At 41.3% G+C, this 27107-nt stretch overlaps 1 protein-coding gene across 1 annotated transcript in view; it reads right to left on the bottom strand.

Moving 5' to 3' along the window:
* LOC306869284 (relaxin receptor 1-like) overlaps positions 1 to 27107 on the bottom strand; it is a gene marked incomplete at both ends in the record, with an annotated part of 46698 nt that overhangs the window by 13942 nt on the left and 5649 nt on the right. Inside the window, 7 exons of the mRNA XM_079415975.1 lie at positions 225 to 299; positions 456 to 527; positions 888 to 959; positions 1595 to 1666; positions 3374 to 3445; positions 3667 to 3772; positions 27020 to 27091. Of these exons, the coding sequence (XP_079272101.1) occupies positions 225 to 299; positions 456 to 527; positions 888 to 959; positions 1595 to 1666; positions 3374 to 3445; positions 3667 to 3772; positions 27020 to 27091 (541 nt within the window). The remainder of the gene's footprint in view (positions 1 to 224; positions 300 to 455; positions 528 to 887; positions 960 to 1594; positions 1667 to 3373; positions 3446 to 3666; positions 3773 to 27019; positions 27092 to 27107) is intronic.

The following is a 27107-nucleotide window of genomic DNA, read 5'->3' as shown; positions in this document are numbered from 1 at the left end:
AAAATCTTAATTGGTATCTACATTAATAGTACATATTGTTAGAAACATATTTCTGTTGTTTTGCTTTAAAAAGTGTACTTGTGCTCTTACATTCTTTAAAATAAAAGCCATTAGCTTTGATATTTTCTTATCTAATTCACATGTTTAAGTGTTCCTTATTATGTACTTCATAGACCCACTGTTTTAAGATATCAAGACAATTAAGTATTATGTTTGTAACTCACAGCCAGTTGAGACGGGGCATCTCAAGGCAAATCGAAGTTTTAGGAAATTGTTCGACAGAGTTATTTAATAAAGACCTGCAAAATGCATAGATATACAGTAAAATCAATAAAGAAATCACTTTACAATATATGAAAAACAGGCATACTCTTTCATAGGCTTTTGCACAATAGCTTTGCATATATCGAATTCAATCTTTTTGATATATCTGTCAACGTAAATTAAATGCTTACAGGAAAAATAATGATTTCAGGCCTTCAAAAGACTTCTGACGCAGGGATGATATTCTGTTTTCATCCAGAATCCTACACACAGACAAAAAGACATCAAATAATGAAAATGACAGATTACAATATATTAAAAAAAGTGACCCTGAGAACCATCTGAAAATAACCATCTCCTCAGAAACCCCTGAAAGGGCAGACATTCATTTGAATGATTCTGCAAATTCATTCTCACAGACAATGAACACAATCCATCAATTATGCCTGACTAAAAAAATAGGGAAAAAATGTGCAAAAGAGAGTAATAGCGCTTAAGAAACAAATGGAAAAAATTAGGATGAGACAAAGAAAGAGAGAGCGAAGTCTGAATCACACCTATCATCCTATTTTATCCACTATGTAAGTGTGTGTGTGAGTGTGTGTCTGTGTTTTTCTACTTACAGCCACTCCAGACTGCTGAGGTCACTAAATATTCCTGCTTTCAGAGATGCAATTCTGTTCTGACTCAAAAAACTGAGAAAAACAAACAAAAACAAAAGAGACAGAATGAGACAAAGAGAAAGAGAAAGCCACATTAATGGAGGTCTGATGTTTAAATGGGTTTTGTTAAATGAGTCATTACAAAAACCATCTGCTGTATGACCATCACTGCTGTTCCTCCTTCCTCCACTGTCTTTTTACTTCTTTTCGGTCTCTTCCCCCTAGCTAGCTGTCTGATTAGTGTAAGTTTAATGTTGATTAGTTATGTATGTATTGAAGCACACCTCTGAAAGTAAGAGCCCAGGTACACATTGAAGCATACATAAACACATAACAGCATTAGAATGCATTAAAATTCATTCTTTGATCATGGATCTGTTCTGCCTGAATCAAACCTAATCCACCATCCTCATTGTTACATCCTTCTTTCCCTTCTCTTTCTGTTACATGGATGAATGGGTGGATGATGAAAGCCTCAGGCTGACTGATAGGAAGAAACAGATGCGACGCTGATAATTACATAGACATATAGTCAGCGATGTACAGTTACACAATGATTTAAACAGGAGCTCAGGGAAGGATCAATGTCACATTATACATGATGTGTCACTGATATAATTGTGCACAGTCACACACACAGTCATTGCATTCAGTTGCACATTACTCACAGTTTACGCAAAGAGATCAGTCCTGAAAATGTCCTCTTGGAGATCATTTCTATACTGTTACTTTCCAAATGTCTGTGGAGAGAGACAGAATATTCACTGAAGTTTGAGAGGTGTCGCTCTAGGTACGCTCTGTATTTTCCGCCTCATTAAAAAAGTTTTACCCCTGAAGAAATAAATAGTCAATCGCAACATCCTGCGGTCAAATATTGTTGTATAAAAGTTTTGAATAATGCATTATTTGTGCCTGGAATCTAATTCAACAGTATGAAAGTTTCATGGTTCCTATTGCATTTCATGGTTCTTCTCACATAATAAAATCATTTCTACTTAAATCAATATTTCATTTGTTTATTTAATTGCTAAGTAATTATGTAATAATTGGTATAATATTCAGTCAGCCTGCAAATTATCCCATTTGGTGTTAGTGCGTTTTATTTGTTTGTTTTATGTTTTTTTACAGTAAAGATATTTATAATGTTACAAAAGATTTTTTGTTTAAAGTAAATGCTGTTCATTTGATCAAAGTTTCATTAATCAGAGACTTTATTTGTTCAAATTAAAAAGAGCACTAAATCCGCATATTAGAATGATTTGAAAAACACTGCTGAAAATTCAGCTTTACCATCATAGGAATCCATTACATATTAAAAATATATTCAAATAGATAACAGCTATTTTAAATTGTAATAATATTTCACAATATTACCGTTTTTACTCTGCTTTTTGATCAAATGAATGATGCCTTAGTGAGCATTATCTTTCAAAAACATTAAAACCAACCTAAAACTTTTGAATGGTATAGTGTACATATCAGTAAACTTATAAATGCTTTATTGGAAACAAATAATTCCCTTAACATATGTCAGATATAAAATACAACTATGCTTACACAATCAATGAACTAACAGAGCTGGCATGCAGATCAAATGCAAAACATTTCTGTTATTAATCTGTAGTTACTGTGCTATGACTGTACATATCTAAACCTTTCAAAGAGAAATTTTGCTTGTCTGTTTGTTTAGACCAAACTATGAACCTATACTGGTTATCTTTATCATGACGTTTTCTATGCAGTGTCTGTCATTTATTATGATTAATTGATTATATGTCTTGTGAAGGGTTCTCTCTGTCTTTCTTCATCTGTCTAAGAGTAAAATGTTGTCTGGCTATATTGAGAGCTACACAGTTTAACTTTGATGGGCAATAAAAATGTCAACCTGTCTGAACTCTACAGAGGAAGTTGATCTTTAAAACCTCCACTGTACTTAGTGACAAATGAATAAGAGATTTTTTGTCAGCAGAAAGAAAAGATGTAAGGGAAAGAGGAGTCTGAAAAAATCAGGTACTATTATGTCCTAATAATCATTCACATGAGAGGGTCTGAAATTATGTTATTTCCACATCTGACAATGGCAAGTGTATATATAATTATATATATAATTTAAATATCTTCAATTTGAGTTGCTTGATTTGCTAACGTCAGGGAGAGACTATTATTTTTCAGTTTCCACTACAATTTTGCAGTTCCTTTTAAAGTTATAATCCAACTGGCCAATTTCCTAGTTGGAGTGTTGTTTTGATACATACATATTCTGAAACCTCTCTGTTTGGCAATTTAGAGAAAATGGAAAACTAATCATTGCAAAGCTAATCATTATTTACAAATCATGACTTGAGCTCAAGGCAAGGAGACTTAGAAATTTAAAAAGCTTAGAAGAGATAACAGAGAGAAGGATTAGGGGAGGAGAAGAAGAGATGAAAGGATGAAGTGTCACTCACAGTCTCTCCAGGTGTCTGTAGCGGATGAACAGATCACGAGAGAGAGATTCGATCCTGTTACTGTTCAGCTCTCTGAGGGCAGCGTGGGAAGAAAATCGCAGCTATTACATTTGGAAAACAAATATAGTGATTTGTGTCTTGTTCAGTTTTGATTAATAAAAAAAGCTGCTGGTCCTATGGGTTCCACTGGTCAGTCAGTTAGTACCTAAATCCCCTCTGAAACCAGTAAACCTGACAAGTCTTGCTTTTATATTTAATGGAAGAGAAGGTTTCTCGCTCTCTGTTATACTTACAGTGCAGTTACATTAGAGGATACAACAGGTACATGGAGGAGGTTTTTGCTATTACAGTTCACCTTCCGACCCTCACAATGACATACATCTGGATAGACATCTATCACTGAAAACAAACAGACACAAACAGACATTAAAACTCCCACAGGAATGTTGCTCATTGAAAATAAATCCTGAAGGGTACTATTTGCCAAGCAAGAATTTCCATATAAATAATGAATATGGTTGGCTAGGCAATTTCATTTCGTTTTTGATAAGAAGGGTAAAGTGTACTTGTAAAGGTACTAAGTGTTTAATTAGAATTCATTGACAGTGTGTGTGTATTTATCTGCTATTATGAGACAGGCTATAATGTTTCATCTACAGGCTCTGCGCTAATGAGTATTGACATTATACTTCAGAAATCATTTGATAAAGACAGAATGCATGAAAGAAACACAGACAGATTACCTTATGTCTTCCCGAAAAGATAAACTCCTGCTATTAACATGACAAAACACGCTTTTGTCTCAAACTCTATCAAACCCCTTTTGTGTTGCCCATTAGTGTATAAAATCTTTTTATGCCTTGCTCAATCCATTTAAAAACAGCAGGGCATCACAACCATGACCATCTGAAAGCTTTTGTTTCCTAGTTAAATAAACTGCTATGTTTCATGCTTGCACCAGTTAAATTGCATAAACAATGTGTATTGATGTTAAGCTGAAATCAGAGAGACTGAAAATAAAACAAAGAGAGAGAGAGAGAGAGAGAGGATGATTTAAATGGTAAATCCCCATTTACTGTGGAAAGTGTCCTGTCACCCCCAAACTCTTTCACGTTGCTCATTAATACAGTTGTATTCTTGTTCAGTTCATAAAATAAAAAGTGCATCACACTCATTTAAAATTTTAATCTTGTTAAACTGTCACGTTTTGTTTATTCTGTAAAAAAAAATCACATTAACTAGTTTTGATTCTTAAGCCTTAATAATAAAACAAAAGTTTAAAAAAAGAAAACTACACATCTCATCAAAACAAACAAACTAATTTTTCAATGTGTCAAAAAAAAGAAACAGAAAAATCTATTAAATATGATTCAGAATTTTGAAGCATTCGTTACAAAAACATTGTTATAGTTGGTCTACCCACATATTGCTTGTCCATTATGGCTCATAGAGGTTTGACAGAGAAGGTAGTTTCAGCTCTTTCGACCCACTCAACACATTTGAGACATCCACAGCTTAATCCCCCAGCGAGACTGAAACAATCATTTTCTGACACATTCAGGCACTTGAGACAGCTGTGTCCGTCTCACCTAACCTCGACAGTCAGGAAAAGCATTATTTCCTGTGGGGATTTTTTTTATTTAGTACTGGTAAGTGTTTTATTGGGATTGAAAAAAGCATTCCAAAGGATAAACTAATATCTTGGGTACAATGTTCCCTCTAATTTTTTTTCTTGCTGAGCAAAACTTTTCTCTATTGGGCAGAAATTTCGGCCACCTGAGCAAAAACATTCTTTATACCAGACCTGTACAGCGTGCACACAAAAAAAGTGTGTAACTTTTAACATTAATGTGCTATTTATATTTGATTTGACCCTTGATGTAACTAAATGTACACAAAAATGAAAACATTTTTACTGCACAATACACTGCCGTTCAAAAGTTTGGGATCAGTACATTTCTTAAAAAAGTTTCTTAGGCTCATCAAGGCTGTATCTATTTGATAAAAAATACTGAATGCTATTTCACTAAATAATATTGTGAAATATTATTACAATTTAAAATGAAAGTTTTCTATTTTAATATACTTTAAAATATAAGTTATTCTTGTGAAGCAAAGCTGAATTTTCAGTGTCACATGATCATTCAGAAATCATTCTAATATGCTAATTTATAATTAATGTTGGAAAAAGTTGTGCTGCATAATATTTTTTGGGACCTGTGATATTTTTCAGGATTCTTTGAAAAATAAAAAGTTTAAAAGAACAGTGTTTATTCAAAATAGAAATTTTGTGTTACAATATACACTATTCAAAAGTTTGGGTCAGTACATTTTTTCTTTCTTATTTATTTATTGATTTTTTTGAAGACTTTTATTCAGCAAGGATGTGTGAAATTGATAAAAAGTGATAGTAAAGCCTTATATTGTTAGGAAATATTTAGATTTTTAATTAATGCTGTTCTTTTTAACTTTTTATTAGCCTAATCTGTAACGTATCTGTTTCTGTTTAGTTTCCTTTCTGCCCATATTTGGTTCTTCCTGTTTTAGTTCATGACCCAGTTCTGTTAATTAGTTATATGCATCACCTGTGTTTGATTAATTATCTAGTTTGCTCCTTTTTTTCCTGTTTCTTTATAAGTCCTCAGTTCTGCCTTTATGTTTGTCGGATATTAAGTTGTAAATGGTTTGAAGTGAGTTGATGCTATTAAATATACCTTTTTGTTATCCTTTTGTGTGGGCGCCGATTACTACAACCACCGACCGTGACAGAAGAACCGACCCCAAACGAAGACGAGATTAACGGAATGTTGGAGCTGGTTCCCGTAGTTTGCGGGGGTTCACGCCGCCGTTCGCGGCTCGCCCCTGCTCGTGCTGCGTGGGATGTCGGGCTGCCTATCGCGGCTTACCGAGGCCATCCGTTTTGGGGAGAACGGGTTGCCATTCGCCGCTCGCCCCTACCCACCGCCCGAGAGAAAGTCACTCCGCCTGAGACGGCGATGAATGTTCCGCCCGCGGCGAGGAGGAAGCCGCCGAAAAGGGCGATGAACGTTGCGCCAGCTGCGATGAAGAGGGTTCCGCCGCCTACGCCTCAGGTAAAGGACAGGGGGCTATTGGATGAGGCTCTTCCCCCGGAATTCTCGGCTCCCATGCTCACGCCAGAAACTACTCCTCACCAGTACCATCCAGTGCCTGCTCCTCGCCAGTGCCATCCTGTGCCTGCTCCTCGTTTGTGTCCGCCTATCCCCGCACCTCGCAAGAGGGTCCCGTCCAGCCGTCCTGAGTTCCCGCTGGTCCCGTCCAGCCGTCCTGAGTTCCCGCTGGTCCCGTCCAGCCGTCCTGAGTTCCCGCTGGTCCCGTCCAGCCGTCCTGAGTTCCCGCTGGTCCCGTCCAGCCCCGCGCCTCCCGTGCGCCCTCTAATGTCCGCGCTACAAGAGCGCCCCTTTGAATCCGTGCTGCAAGAGCGCCCTCAAGTGTCCGCGCTGCAAGAGCGCCCTCAAGTGTCCGCGCTGCAAGAGCGCCCTCAAGTGTCCGCGCTGGTCCTGTCCAGCTCTCCTTCGTCTCCGCTGGTTCTATCCAGCTTCGCGCCTCCCGTGCGCCCTCAAGTGTCTGCGCTGCAAGAGCGCCCTCAAGTGTCGGCGCTGCAAGAGCGCCCTCAGGAGTCCGCGCTGCAAGAGCGCCCTCCTGCATCTACGCTGGTCCCGTCCAGCTCTCCTTCGTCTCCGCTGGTTCCGTCCAGCTCCGCGCCTCCCGTGTGCCCCCCAGTGCCCGCTCCTCCAGAGCGCCCTCAAGTGCCCGCTCCTCCAGAGCGCCCTCAAGTGCCCGCTCCTCCAGAGCGCCCTCAAGTGCCCGCTCCTCCAGAGCGCCCTCAAGTGCCCGCTCCTCCAGAGCGCCCTCTAGTGCCCGCTCCTCCAGAGCGCCCTCTAGTGCCCGCTCCTCCAGAGCGCCCTCTGGTGTCCGCTCCTCCAGAGCGCCCTCGGGTGCCCGCTCCTCCAGAGCGCCCTCAGGTTACCGCTCCTCCCGAGCGCCCCCAAGAGCCCTCTCCTCCAATATGGCCCCCAGAGGGGAACTTTCCCAAAGAAATTTTGGGGGGGGGCCATATAGTCCCAGTCTGTGTGGCCAGGCCAAAGGCCAAGGCCACAAAGGACCCCGATCCGCCAAGGCCACCCAAGGACTCTGATCCACCATGGACTCCTGAGTCTCCAGATCTGCCATGGCCTCCCGAATCTCCAGTCCTGCCATGGCCTCCCAAGGCTCCAGATCCGCCATGGCCTCCCAAGGCTCCAGATCCGCCATGGCCTCCCGAATCTCCAGCCCTACCATGGCCTCCCAAGGCTCCAGATCCGCCATGGCCTCCCGAATCTCCAGTCCTGCCATGGCCTCTCAAGGCTCCAGATCTGCCATGGCCTCCCGAATCTCCAGTCCTGCCATGGCCTCCCAAGGCTCCAGATCCGCCATGGCCTCCCAAGGCTCCAGATCCGCCATGGCCTCCCGAATCTCCAGTCCTGCCATGGCCTCTCAAGGCTCCAGATCCGCCATGGCCTCCCGAATCTCCAGTCCTGCCATGGCCTCCCAAGGCTCCAGATCCGCCATGGCCTCCCGAATCTCCAGTCCTGCCATGGTCTCCCAAGGCTCCTGATCCGTCCTGGAGGCTCCCCTGTCCTATCCTGGTCCTGCTCCAGCCTCCAGGACGCCCGCCCCCCCTCCCCGATGTTACTGTTACGGTGCGGGACGCACCTTCCGGGAGGGCGAGATACTGTAACGTATCTGTTTCTGTTTAGTTTCCTTTCTGCCCATATTTGGTTCTTCCTGTTTTAGTTCATGACCCAGTTCTGTTAATTAGTTATATGCATCACCTGTGTTTGATTAATTATCTAGTTTGCTCCTTTGTTTCCTGTTTCTTTATAAGTCCTCAGTTCTGCCTTTATGTTTGTCGGATATTAAGTTGTAAATGGTTTGAAGTGAGTTGATGCTATTAAATATACCTTTTTGTTATCCTTTTGTGTGGGCGCCGATTACTACAACCACCGACCGTGACATAATCAAAAAATCTAAGAAAAAAGTTTCCAAAAAATATTAAGCAACATAACAGTTTCAAATTGACAATAAATCAGAATATTAGAATGCTTTCTGAAGGATTATGTGACACTGAAGACTGGAGTAATGATGCTGAAAATTCAGCTTTGCTTTACAGGAATACACTATATTGTAAAATATATTAAAATAGAAAACCAATATTAGCAATTGCAATAGCCTAAGAGTTCACAATATTACTGTTTTTTTTTTCTGTATTTTGATCAAATAAATACAGCCTTGATAAGCATAAGTGACTCCATTAAAAAACAAGGTCAATTATTTATTAGGTTTATAATATAATATCAATGAAGTACAGCTTGCACAATACACCTGTGTGACTGTAAATGTCTCAGAGTTTTGTTACCGTTCTGTACCCATCATCTGCTATTTCCAGCAATTAATCAAGCCACTCTTCTTTAATACATGAGGACGTTTTATTTCACGTCATTGCATTTGCGTTGGCTCTCGATTTGAACTATTTCGTCCGCAACAATTGAAGTATTTGGTTTCTACAGCAACTCATTTGGCGCACATCATCTCATTCGCATTCACCGGTTCTAACTCTATAGCGGCAGTAGCTCTGTAGTGGTTTACCCGAGCATTGCAATTCTTTCGTTTTTATTAGAATACAATTAAATGGCTTTCCCAACTCATTTTTGTGTGTGCGCGGCACATTATTTCTCATTATTATTATCATTATTATCATTATAAAGACCACACAGACAGGTTTACAATTTGAGAATTTGCATTTATGGACATAAAATTTGCTTTAAAAAAGGATTAAATTTATAATAAAACAAATATTTTCTTTTGTGAGGTCTGAGTCAAAATACCCAAATATAATATTTCTAATTTTTACAGAAAATTTTGGCAAAAGCTTCACCTTAACAAAAGCACCAATATCATACCAAAACTCCAGTATATTGACATGACCAAAATAAATGTTCTACTGTTTCATCAGCATTCAAACAAAAAGAGCATGACAGCTCTACATCAGCTCTAAACTTTTGTATAAATTTCTTTACAGGATAAAACCCGTGGATCAGTTTAAAAGACTCTTCTTTCACCTTATTTGTGAGAAATAATTTTTGCTGTAGTGACCATACTTTTTTCCAGTTGAGATTACCAAATAAATTATTCCAAAAAAAAAGTTACATGTGGAGCAGAAATTAAATTCTCAAGAAATAATGATCTTATTTTATAGTTCTTGTTTCTTGATGCAGAAAAGCAAATTTGACGAACAGGAGTGTCACAGGGATTAGGAAAAGATGCAGTAACTGTTGAAGAGTACCTACAGTTTAAGAAATATACACAAACCAGAAGGAATGGCTCTCATAACTACAGCAAATTCTTTTGGAGTTATAGGTATTTGGTATTTCGAAAGAAATTCTGAATACCTGAGCAAAAGACCTTGATTGTTAAACAACTGCTGCACCAAAACCAAACCATTACTAAACCAGTTTTCATAATACAGAGATTTGTAATTAAACAAAATGTTCTTATTATTCCAAATAAAACACCTCTGTGGCGAAAAGTTATGTTTATAAATTAAAGCCCATGCTAGAAGAACATGTCGATGAAAGTTGGAGAGTTTAATTGGGAGTTTCGATATATCTTAATTACACATTAAAAGAAAAGGAAGTCCACCAAACTGTGAGAAAATAAGTTGAGGAAAAGCATTCCAAATAGAAGTTGGCTTAGACAGGTATTGCTTCAGCCAATTAATTGTAAATGTATTGTTAAGGGAATCGAAATCAAGTAAATTAAGACCACCATTATTATAGGCATTTAATATGACTGATTTTCTTATATAATGAGTTTTGTTTTTCCATAAAAATTTTATTAAGACATTATTAATTATTTTACATGTGGGCTTATCCACAAAGAGAGATTGCACTGCGTATGCCAAACGAGACAGACCTTCTGCCTTTGTAAGCAGTGTTCTGCCTTTTAAAGACAAATCTCTTTGTAACCAGCAATTGCATCTTCTTTGTGTTTTTGCGATAATAGGTTTAAAGTTGGCTGAGCACCTATGTTCATCTTTAGTTATTTGTATCCCAAGGTATGTTAAACTATTTTTGACAGCAATACCCTCAATTGAGGCAACAGAGCAATTTTTAATTGACAGCAGTTCACATTTATTAATATTAATTAATAATAATAATAATTAATTAAGTTGTTTATCGTCCTCCAGGATCACTAGGTAACTTCGTGGAAGAATTAGATTTATTGCTCTCAACCTTTCCCGAGGATGGTACTCCCTTAGTCTTACTTGGAGACTTCAGCATCCACCTAGATAAACCTCAGGCTGCAGACTTCCACACTCTGCTTGCCTCTTTTGATCTCAAGGGAGTGCTAACTACGGCTACTCACAAATCAGGCAACCAACTGGACCTTATTTACACACAACACTGCTCCACTGATCATGTGCTGGTTACTCCACTGCACACCTCAGATCACTTCCTCCTCACTCTTAACCTCAACATGATTCCTGACAAATCACATACACCTCCACATGTCACTTTTCGACGTATCTTGCTTTCACTCTCACCCGCCCCGCTATCTGCTATGGTTTCATCTTCGCTTCCTCTCCCTAAACAGTTATCCTCTCTTGATGCTAACAGTGCTACTGATACTTCCAACCCGTACCATCCCTTCTGCCCCTTGGCTATCTGATGTTCTCCAAAAACATTGTTCTAAACTCAGGGCTGCGGAAAGGGTATGGCGCAAATCACAAAATCCTACTGACCTTAATTTATATCGATCACTCCTCTCTGACTTCTCTGCTAATGTTTCCACTGCTAAAAAGACATACTATCATGACAAAATTAAGAATTTGCCTAACTCTCGCATGCTCTTTAAAACATTTTCCTCCCTCCTTTGTCCTCCTCCCCCCCCTCCTTCATCATCTCTAACAGCTGACGACTTTGCCACATTCTTCATTAATAAAATTACAAACCTCACTGCACAATTTTCCACACCACAATCTATCAAACACATCTTACCAGCAAACATACACTCGTTCACATCCTTCTCTCCACTCTCTCAGGCAGAAGTCTCTAAAATCATCCTTTCCAGTCATCCTACTACCTGTCCGCTTGATCCTATTCCATCTCATCTCTTTCAAGCCATTTCTCCTGCAGTTGTACCTGCACTCACTCACATCGTTAACACATCCCATCACACTGGAATTTTTCCCTCAGCATTTAAACAGGCTCGTATAACTCCACTTCTTAAAAAACCCACTCTTAACCCAACTCTTTTAGTGAACTATAGACCGGTTTCCCTTCTTCCTTTCATTGAAAAAACACTTGAACGAGTTGTGTTCAACCAAGCCTCTGTCTTACTCACACAGAGCAACCTCCTGGACAGTAACCAATCTGGCTTCAGAAGTGGACATTCAACCGAAACTGCCTTGCTTTCTATTGTTGAAGCCTTAAGACTTGCAAGAGCGACTTCCAAATCTTCATTACTTATCTTGCTGGATCTGTCTGCTGCTTTTGATACGGTCAACCATCAGATCCTCTTGTCAACCCTATTGAGAAAGGGCATCTCAGGAACCGCACTCCAGTGGTTTGAGTCTTACCTCTCTGATAGGTTCTTCAAAGTATCTTGGAGAGGTGAGGTATCCAAGTCGCAACATCTAGCTACTGGGGTGCCTCAGGGCTCAGTTCTTGGACCACTTCTCTTTTCTGTCTACATGGCATTACTAGGTTCTGTCATTCTGAAACATGGCTTTTCATATCACTGCTATGCTGATGACACTCAACTCTACCTCTCATTCCATCCTGATGATCCGATGGTAGCTGCTCGCATCTCAGCGTGTCTAACAAACATTTCTTGCTGGATGATGGCCCATCACCTTCAACTCAACCTAGCTAAGACAGAACTGCTTGTAGTTTCAGCTAACCCATCGCTTCATCACAATCTCACCTTCCAGTTAGGCTCATCTACCATTACTCCTTCAAAAACAGCCAGAAACCTTGGAGTTGTGATTGATGATAAGATGAATTTCTCAGACCACATTGCTAAAACTGCCCGGTCCTGCAGATTTGCATTATACAATATTAAGAAGATCAGGCCCTTTCTCTCGGAACATGCAACACAACTCCTTGTTCTGTCCAGACTTGACTATTGCAATTCTCTCTTGGCAGGTCTTCCAGCCAATTCTATTAAACCTCTACAATTAATCCAAAATGCCGCTGCAAGATTAATCTTTAATGAGCCGAAAAGAACGCACGTCACGCCTCTGTTCATCAATTTTTACTGGCTACCAATAGCTGCTCGCATTAAATTCAAGGCATTAATGTTTGCCTACAGAACCTTCAAGTGAACGACGCATTATTGTGCCATCCCAAAGACACACAAAAACACTTTCACTGACTTTTTCATTAACTGTTCCCATCTGGTGGAATGACCTGCCCAACTCAATCCGAGCAGCCGAATCCTTACCCATCTTCAAGAAACGGCTAAAAACTAATCTGTTCCATCTTTACTTGACCCTCTAACTCTAGCACTCTCTATTCTAATTTTATTTTATCTACATGTCTTTTTATAAAAATAAATAAAAATAAAAATAATTATCTGTACTACGTTAGGCTAACCAAGACTTGTAATAGCACTTGCACGTTGTTGCTCTTTTGTTGGTTTTGATTGCTTCTTATGTCCTCATTTGTAAGTCGCTTTGGATAAAAGCGTCTGCCAAATGACTAAATAAATAAATAAATTAATTAATTAATATTTAAATGTAATCCTGAAGCCTCAGAAAAAGGTCGTAAATACTCAATGCTACAGGGATTTGTGAAGAATCATACAAAAATAAAGCAGTGTCATCTGCTAATTGGCTTATTATAATGTTTTGTTTCCAATTGTGATACCCTTTAAATGGCTACTATTAATATGCATGCTGTGTTGCAATTGAAAATAAATATGGGTAAACCGGACAACCTTGTCTTACTCCTCGATTTAAAAAGAATCTAGGTGACGTACCATTATTCAGTTTAATTGAGCTGTTTCCATTTATGTTTAGCATTTTAATTTTAATTTAATTTTATATTGAACTCTGGTTTTGGAACCAGTGACTACTGTGAAAGGGTAGTTGACAACCTGGGAAAGACCTGGTGACAGCCTGAAGAGACTGCTGACAGGAGGGAATAGACCCCAATGGGGCTGGCATGGGTTAGCTACCCATGTCGGCAAGAGCCGGTCACAACACAATGACTCGGATCCACCCAACCATTGCTACGAAAAATTCAAAAGGAAGAATACCCCCTGAGTCTGCAAGAGCGGGGGCGCAAGATGACTCACTGGTAGATTACACGGTAACAGACCTTGGAATGGAAACGACGATGACACAGATGATCAGCAAGACAGTTGACGGACAAACAGCATTGGTAGAACACAAACTACAGAGCTGTATCTGCGGCTGGAATAAGATTACATCGGAGAAGGGTCTCAAGATCCATCAGGGCAGAAAAAAGTGCCTGAAAGAGTTTACCAAGGGACCCCGCATTGACCACTACTTCCTTAGAGGTAGGGCAAATCAGTCGGATGAAGCCCAATGGCAGGATACTCACCACAGCCCACAGCCCACAGGGTATCAGCACCCCAGGAGAAGCTCTGTCAAGCACAGCTCCACCAACAGACATGAGCCCAGACCCTGTCCAGACACAGCCAGTGGTAGAGAGGAAAATGACTGGACGAAAGCCTCAAATTCTGTGGCCTAAATCCTGCCAGAAAAAGGAGTGGGGAGCCATCGACACAGACCTTGTCCATCTCCTAGAAGGTCTGAAAGGAGGTGCCGAAAGAAAATTGGAAAAGATAGGAGAGATCATCTATAGCTATGGCTTAGAGAGTTTTGGAGTGAAACGCAAGGTCCACAGTACTCAGAAGGAACCCTCAGTCCAGCTTAAATCCAGGAGACAACAAGAGATTAATCGACTTGTGAAAGAGAGAAGATGCCTGAGAAGACAATGGAAGAAGGCCACAGAAATGGAAAGGGAAGGAATTGAGGTGTTGCAGGCCGACAGCAAGTGGCGCCTTGCAACGCTACGAAGAGCAGAAGGTCTGAGAAAGCAACGTAAGAAGAAAGAGCGAACAAGGACTGCCTTCTATAGAGATCCCTACAAGTTCGACAGAGAAAGAGCGAACAAGGACTGCCTTCTATAGAGATCCCTACAAGTTCGCCAAAGACCTCTTTGTCAAGGAGAAAACCGGGACTCTCAAAGTACCTGTAATAGAACTGGAGGAGTACCTGAGAAAGACCTACTCCGACAATCAGAGGCATGTGCCAGCCACCATCCCCGATGACATGCCACCAATCCAACCACCTGAGCACCAGTTGGACACAGGACCCCCAACAAAGTTGAGAACACAGTAAAGCGGGCAAGAACAGCATCTGCCCCTGGGCCCAACGGTGTTCCATATAGGCTCTATAAGAACACACCGGGCGTCTTGAAGGCCCTCTCGAAGCTAATGAAAGTGACATGGGAAAAAGGCATCATACCTAAGGCATGGCGAAGGGCAGGAGGGATCCTGATTCCCAAAGAGAAGAACTCCTCAACCATCCACCAATTCTGCCAGATCACCTTACTGAATGTGGAAGGAAAAATGTTCTTCAGTGTGGTGGCCCAAAGATTTTCAGCATTTCTGCAAAAGAACAATTATGTTGACATCTCAGTGCAGAAGGCAGGGATAAGTGGTTTCTCAGGATGCTTGGAACACGCAAATGTCATCTGGCACCAGGTACAAACGGTCAAGAAGGAAAAGAAAGACTTGCATGTGGTTTTCTTAGACCTTGCCAATGCATTCGGGTCAGTGCCTCATGAGGTGCTGTGGGCAGCCTTCAACTTCTTCCAAGTCCCAGAGGGCATCACAAGGCTGGTCAAAGCCTATTTCCAGGACCTCCAGTTCTGCATTACAACTCAGGATAGTACAACTGCCTGGCAGCACTTGGAAATAGGCATAATGGCGGGCTGCACCATCTCCCCACTGGCCTTCACCATGGCAATGGAGTTAATAATTCGGGCATCTCATTGGGTAGTTGGAGGGGAACGTCTGAAGAGCGGGCTGCGGCTTCCTCCAATCAGGGCGTATATGGATGACATTACGACCATAACAACAACTAACGCATGCACCAAACACCTGCTGTACAAACTCCAGGGAAACATCAGATGAGCATGAATGGAGATTAAACCCAGCAAATCCCGCAGTATCTCCATTGTCAAGGGCCAGATTGTAAATGAGAGGTTCCTCATTAATAACAAGCGGATACCAACTATCCTGGAGAAGCCCATAAGCCTTGGTCGGTGGTACAACACAGATCTCAAAGACACCAAACAGGTGGACCCAAACTAACGCAGGATACAATCAGTGACCTGAAGCAGATCAACAGCACTACTCTCACAACAAAGCTGAAGCTCTGGTGCCTTCAGTTCGGACTGCTGCCCCGCCTCATGTGACCAATTTCCATCTATGAGGTCACCCTATCCCACGCCAACCGACTGGAGCGAATGTGCAGGTGAGAAAGTGGCTTGGACTACCCAGATGCCTCAGCAGCATAGGACTGTATGGCAATGGAGCCCTCTCTCTACCAATCTCAAGCCTGATGGAGGAGTACAAATGCTCTAAAGCAAGGTTTGAAATGACCCTCACAGAGTCCCGGGATCCCTTCGTCAGAGGGGGTGCTCAGAGGCGGGCCTTAGCCACAGGGAGGAAGTGGAGGCCAGGTGTAGCAGTGGCACAGGCAAAGTCCGCTCTGAGACATAGGGACATAGTGGGCCAAGTCCAACAAGGCAGAGGGGGCCTAGGACTGGGGGTGACAAGAAGGCGCCTGGTGGTTGAGGAGGTGCGACACCAGGAAGTCAAGTCAAGTCAAGTCACCTTTATTTATATAGCGCTTTTTACAATGCAAATTGTGTCAAAGCACTGCACAATATCAAAAAAGGAAAATAATGTGTCAATAAGTTTAAATAGTGTCTTTGCAATCAGGTCGACGATATCGCTGGAAATGAAGCGTCCCCAACTAAGCAAGCCAGAGGCGACAGCGGCAAGGAACCAAAACTCCATCGGTGACAGAATGGAGAAAAAACCTTGGGAGAAACCAGGCTCAGTCGGGGGGCCAATTCTCCTCTGGCCAAACAAACCAGCAGTTCAATTCCAAACTGCAGCAAGTGCAGCCAGATTGCAGGAAGAAGCGGACAGGTGTGCCAGAGCAGTGTCCCAAGCCAAGCAAGGCCGCTGGATGAGGTGGGAAGGTGTGGAGAGGAGGTAGATCACTTGGAGCGAACTGTGGAACACAGAGTCCAATATGTTGAGCTTTACCATCAGAGCCACATATGATGTCCTGCCCTCTCCAACCAACCTACATCTGTGGTTTGGAGAGGATCCAGCCTGTCTCCAGTGTTCTGCCCCAGCAACCCTAAAACACATCCTGGTGGGATGTAAGACCAGCCTTATGCAAGGCAGATACACTTGGCGCCACAACCAAGTGCTGAAGTGCCTGGCTGGTACACTGGAGAGTAAGAGGGTAACCGTTAACGCCATGCCCCTGGAAGCCCAGACTACCTTCCACCAACCAACATCCTTCGTCCGGGAAGGGGTGAAATGTTCGACCAATCGATCGCCTCCAGACTCATGCCCACTGAATGCAGCCCGGGACTGGGAAATGCGAGTAGACTTAAGTCAGAGGCTTACCTTCCCACCCGAAATTGCAGCGACCAACCTGCGCCCAGACCTAATCCTTTGGTCCAAATCCTGTCGACATGTCTTTATAGTGGAATTGACAGTGCCGTGGGAGGAAGCTATCAATGAGGCGTTTGAAAGGAAAAGGTATGGAAGGTATGGAAATATGCAGATTTGGCTGCCGAAGCAGAGGACCGGGGATGGAAGGTAAATGTGCGTCCAGTGGAAGTGGGCTGCAGGGGTTTTGTAGCTAGTTCCACCATAAAGCTGTTAAAGGAGGTTGGACTCAGAGGACAGGCTCAGCGGAAGACCATCAAAGACCTTGCAACTGCTACCGAAAGAAGCAGTCACTGGCTGTGGCTGAAGCGGAAGGAGACTGTATGGGCTCCCAAGTGACCTCATGGAACCTCTGGTGCGACACACACCCAGGTCTGATCAGCCTGTGGTGAGCCAGCCTCGGGTGAGGGTGTATTGTGATAAAAGGCCGAAACACCCAATGAGGCCGGGGTGCACAACTGATGATGTGTCGTGTTGGAGGCACCAGGCGGTCATCCCCCAATTTAACTCCATCCAAGAGGACATCTCCAACAATAGTGCTTGCTGAATGTCAAGGGATTCTAACATCTAGTCCTAGTAAATATATATATATTAATCATTCTACAGAATGAACCGCCAAAGCCAATTTTTTCACGAGCCATGAAACGCATTTGTCCGTGTTTCACTCCGTCTCGAATCGCGCTCACGGAAAGTGCTCGAGAAACAGTATCTCTTCCGGGGCACTGTACGCTTTCAACTCGTTTTTTTTTTTTTAGTAAGAGCAAGAGACTGTACGACGTTCACGTTACATGATTTGGCTGATTTTTACGTAGAGAATGTGACAGCGCGCTGCATTAAAATAAATTATCATTAATATTTTCATAACCGCTGGCCACATTCAAAAACTTTGAGAGCAAGGGGGCCCCCTGGTGTTTCGGGGGTCCTACGCAGCTTGCGTAATCTGTGTATAGGGAGGATCGGCTCTGGTAACGTTGGAATAAAACATACCATCACTGTTACTCAGAACCGAAGAAATCATGACCCGATCTAAGATGCGAAAAAAATGTCCAATACAGAACTAAAATGTTTTTTTAGAGTGTGCTGCTGATCATTGATCTATGCATGTAGGTCAGTGGTTCTGACTCATAATAATTCATAAGAATGTTGAACTGAGCTGCATCACTTGTACAATGTACAAAGTCTTGAATAAACTTTTGAATGTACTTATTGTAAGCAGACATTTTAACTGGTGTATACAGGATTTGTGTACTTCATCCTCCACTGCTTCAAATCTACCATCATTATTCCAGTGAAAGGTTCCTGAATGAATATGCCCCTGTGGTGTACACTTCCATTGCTATGAACTGCATAGAGCGGCAGGTCAGGGCATATATCAAAGCTTCCATCCCAGCTCTTCTGAACCCTCACTAGACTGCCTATAACCGCTCAACCGAGAAAGCCTTAACAACTGCTATCTATCTCACATTCGGTCACCTGGAAAATAAAGACCCCGTCGTCAGGATGCACTGATTTCAATTCCGCTTTCAACGCGATCTTACCTCAGACCCTAATCAACAAACTCCACGCAGAAACTTTTCCCGCTGGTGCTTCATGGGGCTTGTACAGAGAGAGTTGTTCTGACAGACTCACTCTCTGGACTATGGATGTTGTGTTGGTGCTGATAGGATAGCCTTGTTACGGATAGTAAATAGCCTACTGGCCAGTATATCACTGTGACCCGCTTTCCACCCTACGGAAGGACCCCATTTATCTGTCAGACTTGAGGCTAAGGAACATCTATATGAGCATTTTCTTTCCACAGGCAGTCAGAATTCACCAGCCCTGTATGTCATGCCTGCATAGATTCCATATATTGCACATACATTGCATCATTTATAACACAAACCATTTAATAATTAATTATCTACCACAAAGATCTTCCTCACTCATAAAATTTTGACACACCTACCATACCGCTCTGCTGTGTTCTGCTTATTACATCAGAGTGCGCAAACACACAAAACAAATATAACAGCGTATTTTATACTTTTGTGTAATACACCTATCAAGTAAAGGGTACTGTTGGCAGTGGAAACGCAAGCCTGATCAGGGTTAGCCGTACCGAATCGTACTGTACTGAACTGTACTATACCGTACCGCTCAGTGGAAATGAGGCATTACTGTACTTATTTGCTCTGTCATCATTACAGGATGTTACCTGGGTTTCCGTTGTCCGGTAATTGCCGGACATTGGCCGGAAAAAAAAGAAATGTCCGACAAAATTAAATCTCTCCGGACAAATTGTCCGATTAAAATGGTCTAATAATCCCGCCCCACTAACACAATCTGAATTTGAGAATAAGCCTAAAATGTATAAAGCAAAAATACACCGACCTTTGGCTATGTTATAAAGGAACAGGCTCTACTGTTTGAAAGTTATTAAACAACATCGAATGCTGCATTTAAAATAAAGCGCACGCCTAGGGGCCGCTCACATATCGTCTTTTGCGCGCTCAAGTTCGTTATTTCAAATGGAGACGCTCATAATGAAAGCGACGCGCTCGTTTTTTCCAGGCGCGTCCGCGCCGCATTGAGATAAAAACATCTCAACTTTTCAGAATGCCGCAAGCGCACCGCAGGTCATGTGACAAGAACCAACCAATCAGCTTCCTCACCTTTTCCGTTACTTTGTAACCTCAGCAGCGTTTTTGAAGTATGGGGTGCACCCAAATACTGCGGCGTTTTTTACTTTTCTTAGTAAATAAATATTGTAACAGAGTTACAGCAAGTGTTTTTCGGTGTTGAAAATCCATTGCTGAAATGTCCTTGTTGTAACGGAGAGCGCAGCTGATGGTTGTTTAGCAACGACAGACGCCTCCGGAGCGCAACCGCCCGAGCGCTTTGGAAAAAAAAGAGAAAGCGGCGCGCCTAGCGTTTTCCACGCGTTTTTAGGCGCGATATGTGAATGGCCCCTGAGACGTCTATTTATAATAAGCGCAGCATTCTTTTGTAGGCCTATAATTCTAATATCGTTCTCACCTATATTATATTATCTTATGCTCTTCAATAATATGCAGAACCAGCGATCAGAAGGATTATTTGCCATTTTACAAGCATTGAGTATGCGGACACCGCTCCTCTTATCGATGCCATAAGCCTGCGACGTGATGCCCTCGCTGTCATGACAGAGCTCCGTGGCTATGGAGGATTGCATTTCTCCACAGCCTGCAAAGTCCTCATATGTGATTTCAACTAAATGTATCCAGAGTGGACCAAGCTCGCCAAGATAGCCTGTGTAATCCCTGTCTCGAGTGTTCCTGCAGAGAGGGGGTTCTCGCTGCAGAATCGGATCAAAACGAAGCAGCGAAGTCGCCTTGCGGAGAACAAGGTTACGCGCCTTATGCGCATTGCAAGTTGTGGAGAGACTCTGGGAAGTTTTGATTTTAAGTCGGCAGCTGCACAATTCAGCACTGCAAAACAGCGTAAAAAGTAGCCTAAAATGACAGTGTTATAGGCCTAGTCATTTGTTTGTTCCAGTTAATTTGACAAGGAGTCATTTCATGGTGGCCAATTTAAATGTTACCAGTTAAATGAGACATATTGAGAGTGTATAATTAAGTTCGCTTGAGTAAAAACAATATTTTATGTGGGGAAGGGGGATTGGTTTGTTAAACTATGAATGTGAAACCATAGTAAAAACAATTGGCGTTGATTGATGCCAATCGGACGTTCATGTTTTTTTTTTTCCGTCTATTTGAAAGTTAGGCTAATAAACGTTGCATTCTATACGGCCTGATTATGTCATTTTTGAAGTTACATAGCCTGCCTCCAGTTTTCCTCAACTTGACTAATTAAGAGGCGATATTTGACCGGCACATCACAAAAATGTCCGGAAAACGAAACCTCTGCCGGTCACTTTGACCGGCACCATTTTTTTCTAGCGGAAACTCTGGATGTTACATTTAGCTGCTTTGTCTAATGTGCACTATACAGTCTACAATTATTGTCCCGTGTGTATTTATTGTCTGCAACGTTGTGCTACTATAAATAACTTTTCTTTTCTGCCCTGGAAAAGAATAAAAAAAAAGGCTTAAGGCTGATTTATACTTCTGCATCGAACCTACGCCGTAGGCTATGCGGCAGTTTTCATTTATACTTCTGCGTCGTTGTCCGCTTCAACGTGCTGTACACATGCAAACCGCTAGCATACAGTGTCCACGGGCATGTTGCTGATGTAACCCCCAGTACCACGGCAAAAGATGAAGAAGTAGGGCTCGCTGCAGCCCACAAGATCCAGGGGGCGTGGTTGGATGCACATCTAGGGGCTGCAGATTTAGTGCACATCTAGGTTTAGGGGTGGAGATGGGTAGGTTTACGGATCAGGGGGTGGAGATGGGTAGGATTAGGTATATGTAAGGTGGGAGGAGTTGGATCTGGATTTTAATATTTATTTTAATCTACACAAGAACTTGTACCACTGCAGATAAACATTGTTTGTCGCGGACAACTAGTTATGTATAAAGCTATGTGGTATAATAAATGATAAGACATTTGTTCTTTGCTTTGTTTTATTTTAAATAAGAAGGTGTAGCATTAAAATATATTAAAGTGCACATAAACACACAAAACTCAAGTACATACGGAGGGAGGGGTTCTAGCCGACCAATCACAGCACGTAGAATTGACGCGCTTTTAGAATTTTGGAGAGGTTCACGTCAGGCTACGGCGTAGGCCTACATAGAGCTACGGCGTAGGTTCGACGCAGAAGTATAAATTGGGCTTTAGACTAGGGTGACCATATTTTAGTTTTCCAAAAAAAGGACAGTAGGGGGCGGGGACATGGGAGGAGCTTCACCTTCCAGTATACATAGCAAGGTTGTTTTTTTTGTTTGTTTGCTTATTTTGTTTTTATAATAAATACAAAGAAAACAAGTAGATAGAATAGAAAAAAGAATAGGGAATGCTAGCGTTAGAGGGTCATTTTTGAATAAAAATATAACAAGTCAATAAAACAAAAAAAAAGAATAGATAATGCTAGTGTTAGAAGGTCATTATTTATAATAAATAAGAAGAAAATAAGTAGAAAGAATAGAGAATGCTAGTGTTAGGGGCTCTTTTTTCTTTATAAATAAAACAAGTAGTTAGAATAGAACTAGAATAGAGAGTGCTAGAGTTAGAGGGTCAAATGAAGATGAAAGAGATGTGTTTTCAGCCTTTTCTTGAAAATATTAAGGACTCAGCTGCTTGGATTGAGTTGGGCAGGTCATTCCACCAGGAGGGAACAGTTAATGTAAAAGTCCATGAAACTTTCATGATGAAAGTTTTATCATAGGTAGAATGCAATACAATACAATACAAGCATTTCAGTCAAATGTAATTTATGCAATATTTCAAACCTTTAACCCACTTGGGTAAATCAACCCATGGCAACAGGTTAAAAGTAGCCCAATTCTGTGGAAAAAAACTCTCCAACAAGAGCTGCAGGAGTCAGATTTAACTGATTACAGGACGAGAATAAGGAGAGATGACTGACAAGACTATGCTTGAGTATTTGCTGCTCAACAGATCCTGAGCTCATTGACAAATATTTTATCTTGTAAAATGTGCTCCCTTTACACAGAGTGCGTGTGATCGCTAAAAGTGAATGTAAACAGCGCAAACGCTCATTCAAAAATATGTAAATACACCGCATACAGCGGCTCCCTGATGCGCCAAAATTATATACAATATTAGAATGTTTAAAGGAGTGCACATGAAAATATCGGGAGCGAAACACATGTAGCGGGAGCAGGCGGCAATGGTCAGAAATTTAGCTGGAGCAGGATTAAGAAAACAGCCGAATCCCGGACATTTTGGGCGATTAAGAAATCCCGGCCGGACGCATTTTTGTAAGAGAGGACATGTCCGGGGAAAAGAGGACGTATGGTCACCATACTTTAGACAGAGAATATTTTGGCGGCCACAACCTGAACATTTCCACCATTCTCTATTATCAGCCCCATCTGTATTAAGGTTCAGATATGATAAAATTTTTTGCAAGAATTGAGGACGATTGCTTGAATGTGAATATATCGTGGCAATAATTACATAACTTTGCTCAAAAAAAAAAAAAAAAAACCTGCCATGATTTACGTACTCAAAAACGTCTTAGGTTACGTATGCAATCCCAGTTCCTCGAGGGAACGAGAGGAGTTTCCCTAGCGTCTTCGGACGCAGCTCGAGTTACTGAAGAGGAACTTATATGACTTTCCTCTGTCCATACAATGAAAGTAAATGGAGTCCAGTGTTGTTTTAAACATTCTTTTAAATATGTTTAAATGTTGTGTTCTGCAGAAGAAAGGGTTTGGAATACCAAGAGAGTAGGCCCTAAGTAAATGAAGACAACATCCTTAACTCTGGAATGCTATATTATTGAATAGGACCACAGTATTTATCATTGATCAGTTTAAACGGTGTATTTGGTTTTAAAGAAACATGCACCATCAGCTATTGGAAATCAATCTGCATGTAGAACACATGAGACAAGCAGAGATTTGAACTTGGGTCTCTTTATCGCCATCTGTGGTTGAGAATTAAAGTACAGAGGATGGTTTTTTTTCAGAGGATTTGTCAGTTATGTTGCAGAATACCTCAAAATACAAATCATTCTGCAAAAAGGATGCAACAAAAAATAAATAAACTGGACCCTTCTTTTAAGATCATTTGGTCTGTACTCTTAAAATTAGCTGTACCACCATAATCAACCTCTACAGAACTCTGCCTTGTTTCAACTAAGGTTTTAGTGTTGTGAGAAATATCAACCCCCTGGGATCACCACTCAGCCCACATAGGACAGTTTCTTTCAGATAGCAACAGCAGTCTATCGCTTGCCATTAAGCCCAAAGCTCTGAAGAGACATGCATAACAAGAAGGAAACCCTGTTAAGTGCTGCATAACATCTGCAGTTAGAAAGACAGTCTCTGACAGTTCCTATCTGTTATCCACTGACAGTACAGTATGTGACAGTTTTGCTGTACTACTGAATGACTGTATAAACTAGGGATTTTCAAATGGGTGTGTGTGGAAAAGTTCAAAGAAAATGCAAAAGTTAAATGTCATTTTTAATGTAATGAAATTAAAAGAAATACATTTTTATTAGATACTAGGTCCTTGCAGGGGAATTGTCATATTTAGGAGCACGTGTCAAACTTGACTCTTGAGTTTAGCTCCAGCCAACTCCAATACACCAGCCTGGAAGTTTCTGGCACTCCTAAAGACTTGATTAGCTGGATCGGGTGTGTATAATTAGGGCTGGAGTTAAACTCTGCAGGACAGTGGCCCTCCAGGAGCTGAGTTTGACACATGTGTTCTACAAAATTAAATTAGTTGCCTGTGTTGTCTTTAAGATCCCTGCTGGTGTCTTCAGTGATAGGTGATAGTAGAGTGCAAGCACCAAGCTAATAGTAAGTCTATTTCCCTTGGAATTAGACTTCACTACCATCACCCTTTTCTCCTATCGATCTCTAAAAGCTTTCTTCTAGTTTTTCTCTCACTCCTACCCTGGTACTGCCGGCTAATAATGTTCAAATGATCTGAATTTGAGTTCATGCCACTAAGGTCAGTCTATTAACACTGCACCAGCCCTCTTGCCAGCCAAAAGTAATTGGTGGAAACCAAACCCTTTGCTAACTTCATACAGCTTATATGTGGGCCAAGAACCTTTCAGTTAAATGGCTTCACTAGGTCAACAGAAAGAAAGATTGAGTTTTAAGGAAGAAAGTTTTGCTGAAATGTTTTGATTCTCATCCATAATAGAGCTGGCGTAAACACAACAGCACAAATCAGTATGTATGACCTTCCTGGTGACTTCATTTAGCTCAATCTGTTTGCAGTCTGTCGAGAGAGCGTGTCGGATCATCAGACTTCAAGATAACTGTCCCCAAGCAAAACTTCTGCATTGCTCCCATAATAAAACAACCTGAACCTGGCTCTTCTACCCTCGGGCCCTGTCCTTTTCCATATGCTACACTGCAGTAACACCTCTTGCATTAAGAATGGATACTCAAGATGAGTATTTGCTTTTCGCAGAGAATAGTGGCAGGTCTTCACTGAATACATGTCATCACTTTTGCCCTCTGCTCACACTCACATGGCTGGCAAAAAAGCCATGATCTTTTTTTTTTCATGATCTGGTGTGCATTTTAAGCCTGGTCTATATTTACATATATATATATATATATATAAAATAGATAATTAAGCCATTACTGATGCATCACTACATTTTAATTGCACAGTTACAGGGACAATGAAAGATTTAGCTGAACTTGAAGCTGAGCTTCTTCTTTTTTTTTTTTTTTTTTTTTTTTGTTGAAAAGTTGAGCTTCTTTAACATTAGCTTTAGTTAAAGTTTATATTGCAGTTCTGTTTAACACATTTTCATTTTTTTCACTCTCTCTCTCTCTGCAGTTTATTGTAGCCAGCAAAACTCATTAAATAATATTTTGTAAGTTGTCGAGATTAAATTTCTTTCATTCCCTCCCTTTCATCCAGGCAAATGTATCTCTTTTTGGTGAGTTTTTAATTTAGGCCAATTTGCTTAGTTTTTATAATCAAATCAGAAGTGTGACAGATTGGTTTGCAGTTCGTTGTTTGCATTTTTTTTTTAAACAAATTGATCTTCAGAAGTGAGACAATGAAGCGTGTCCAATAAATTCACCAAAGTAAACACATTGCCTGTCCGTGTCCTTATTTCTGGCATTCAAAGATGAAAGAAGGACAAACAACTCAATGAGTTCTTGAAGCTGCACCGTAAGAGGCATATCTATAGTTCTATCATTTGAGAAGTGTCAAATGGGGTTATTTTAGAAAGAAATTTCTACAAATTTAAAAGAATAGCAAAGGGAATAAAAGCATAAATTCAGAGTGTTTGCTAGAATTTCACAGCAGTTCTCAAGGGAATAAAAAAGACCCCTTTTCCTTTCAAACATATCAGAGAAATATGATTTAAAATAACAGAAAGTGCACATTATGTTCTTACTCATTTTTGACGGTCCTGTTCAATAAAGGCAAATAAGAAATAAACTTAATTCAAATACCAAATAACACCCAATGATAAAGCCACACAATAACATCTAGTGTTAGCATCAATTTATAACACCTATTGATAATGCCCAGTGATAACATTCAAAGGATCTGTTCTATCTAACCAAGAGTTGTTAAGTATTAAACCTATCTCACATTCATGGGTTTACACACCTTTGTTTCGAGGAGTTAAGAGGAGTATTATACAATTTATATTGAAAGCCCTGCACTGGAAAATAAATAAAGTTTAGAAAACAAATGATTACTGTGAATAGAAAGCCACGCTCACACCTGCCGGCGGGTTCGAGTCCCCGGCCGGCAGGGATTGTAGGTGGGGGGAGTGAATGTACAGCGCTCTCTCCACCCTCAATACCACGACTGAGGTGCCCTTGAGCAAGGCACCGAACCCCCAACTGCTCTCCGGGCGCCGCAGCATAAATGGCTGCCCACTGCTGCGGGTGTGTGTTCACGGTGTGTGTGTGTGTGTGTGCATTTGTTCACTACTCACTGCTGTGTGTGTGCACTTGGATGGGTTAAACGCAGAGCACCAATTTCGAGTATGGTCACCATACTTGACAATACGTCACGACTTTTTTACCTCACTGTAATTTTTGTATAACAGAGAAACATTGTGCTGCGGGATTAAACACAACATAATCAGATTTTAATGATTGTGTTTGCAATCTTTAGGCATGTTAATCTTTTTAAAAAATTCACTAATACAGACAGCAGTACAGACAGAGAAAGACACAACAAGCAAAGAGGAAAAGAGGGAGGACAAATGAGAATACTTACTGCACTCTTTCGACTCCTGGACCCTTGTTTTCATGAAGGCATCAAACAGATGCGGCCAACCGCTGTTATCCACTACAACACACACACA

The sequence above is a fragment of the Barbus barbus genome (assembly GCF_936440315.1).
Source record: "Barbus barbus genome assembly, chromosome: 5".
NCBI classification, from domain to species: domain Eukaryota; kingdom Metazoa; phylum Chordata; class Actinopteri; order Cypriniformes; family Cyprinidae; genus Barbus; species Barbus barbus.
The sequence above is the reverse complement of the archived record's forward strand: the minus strand, read 5'-3'. Positions and strand labels throughout refer to the sequence as shown.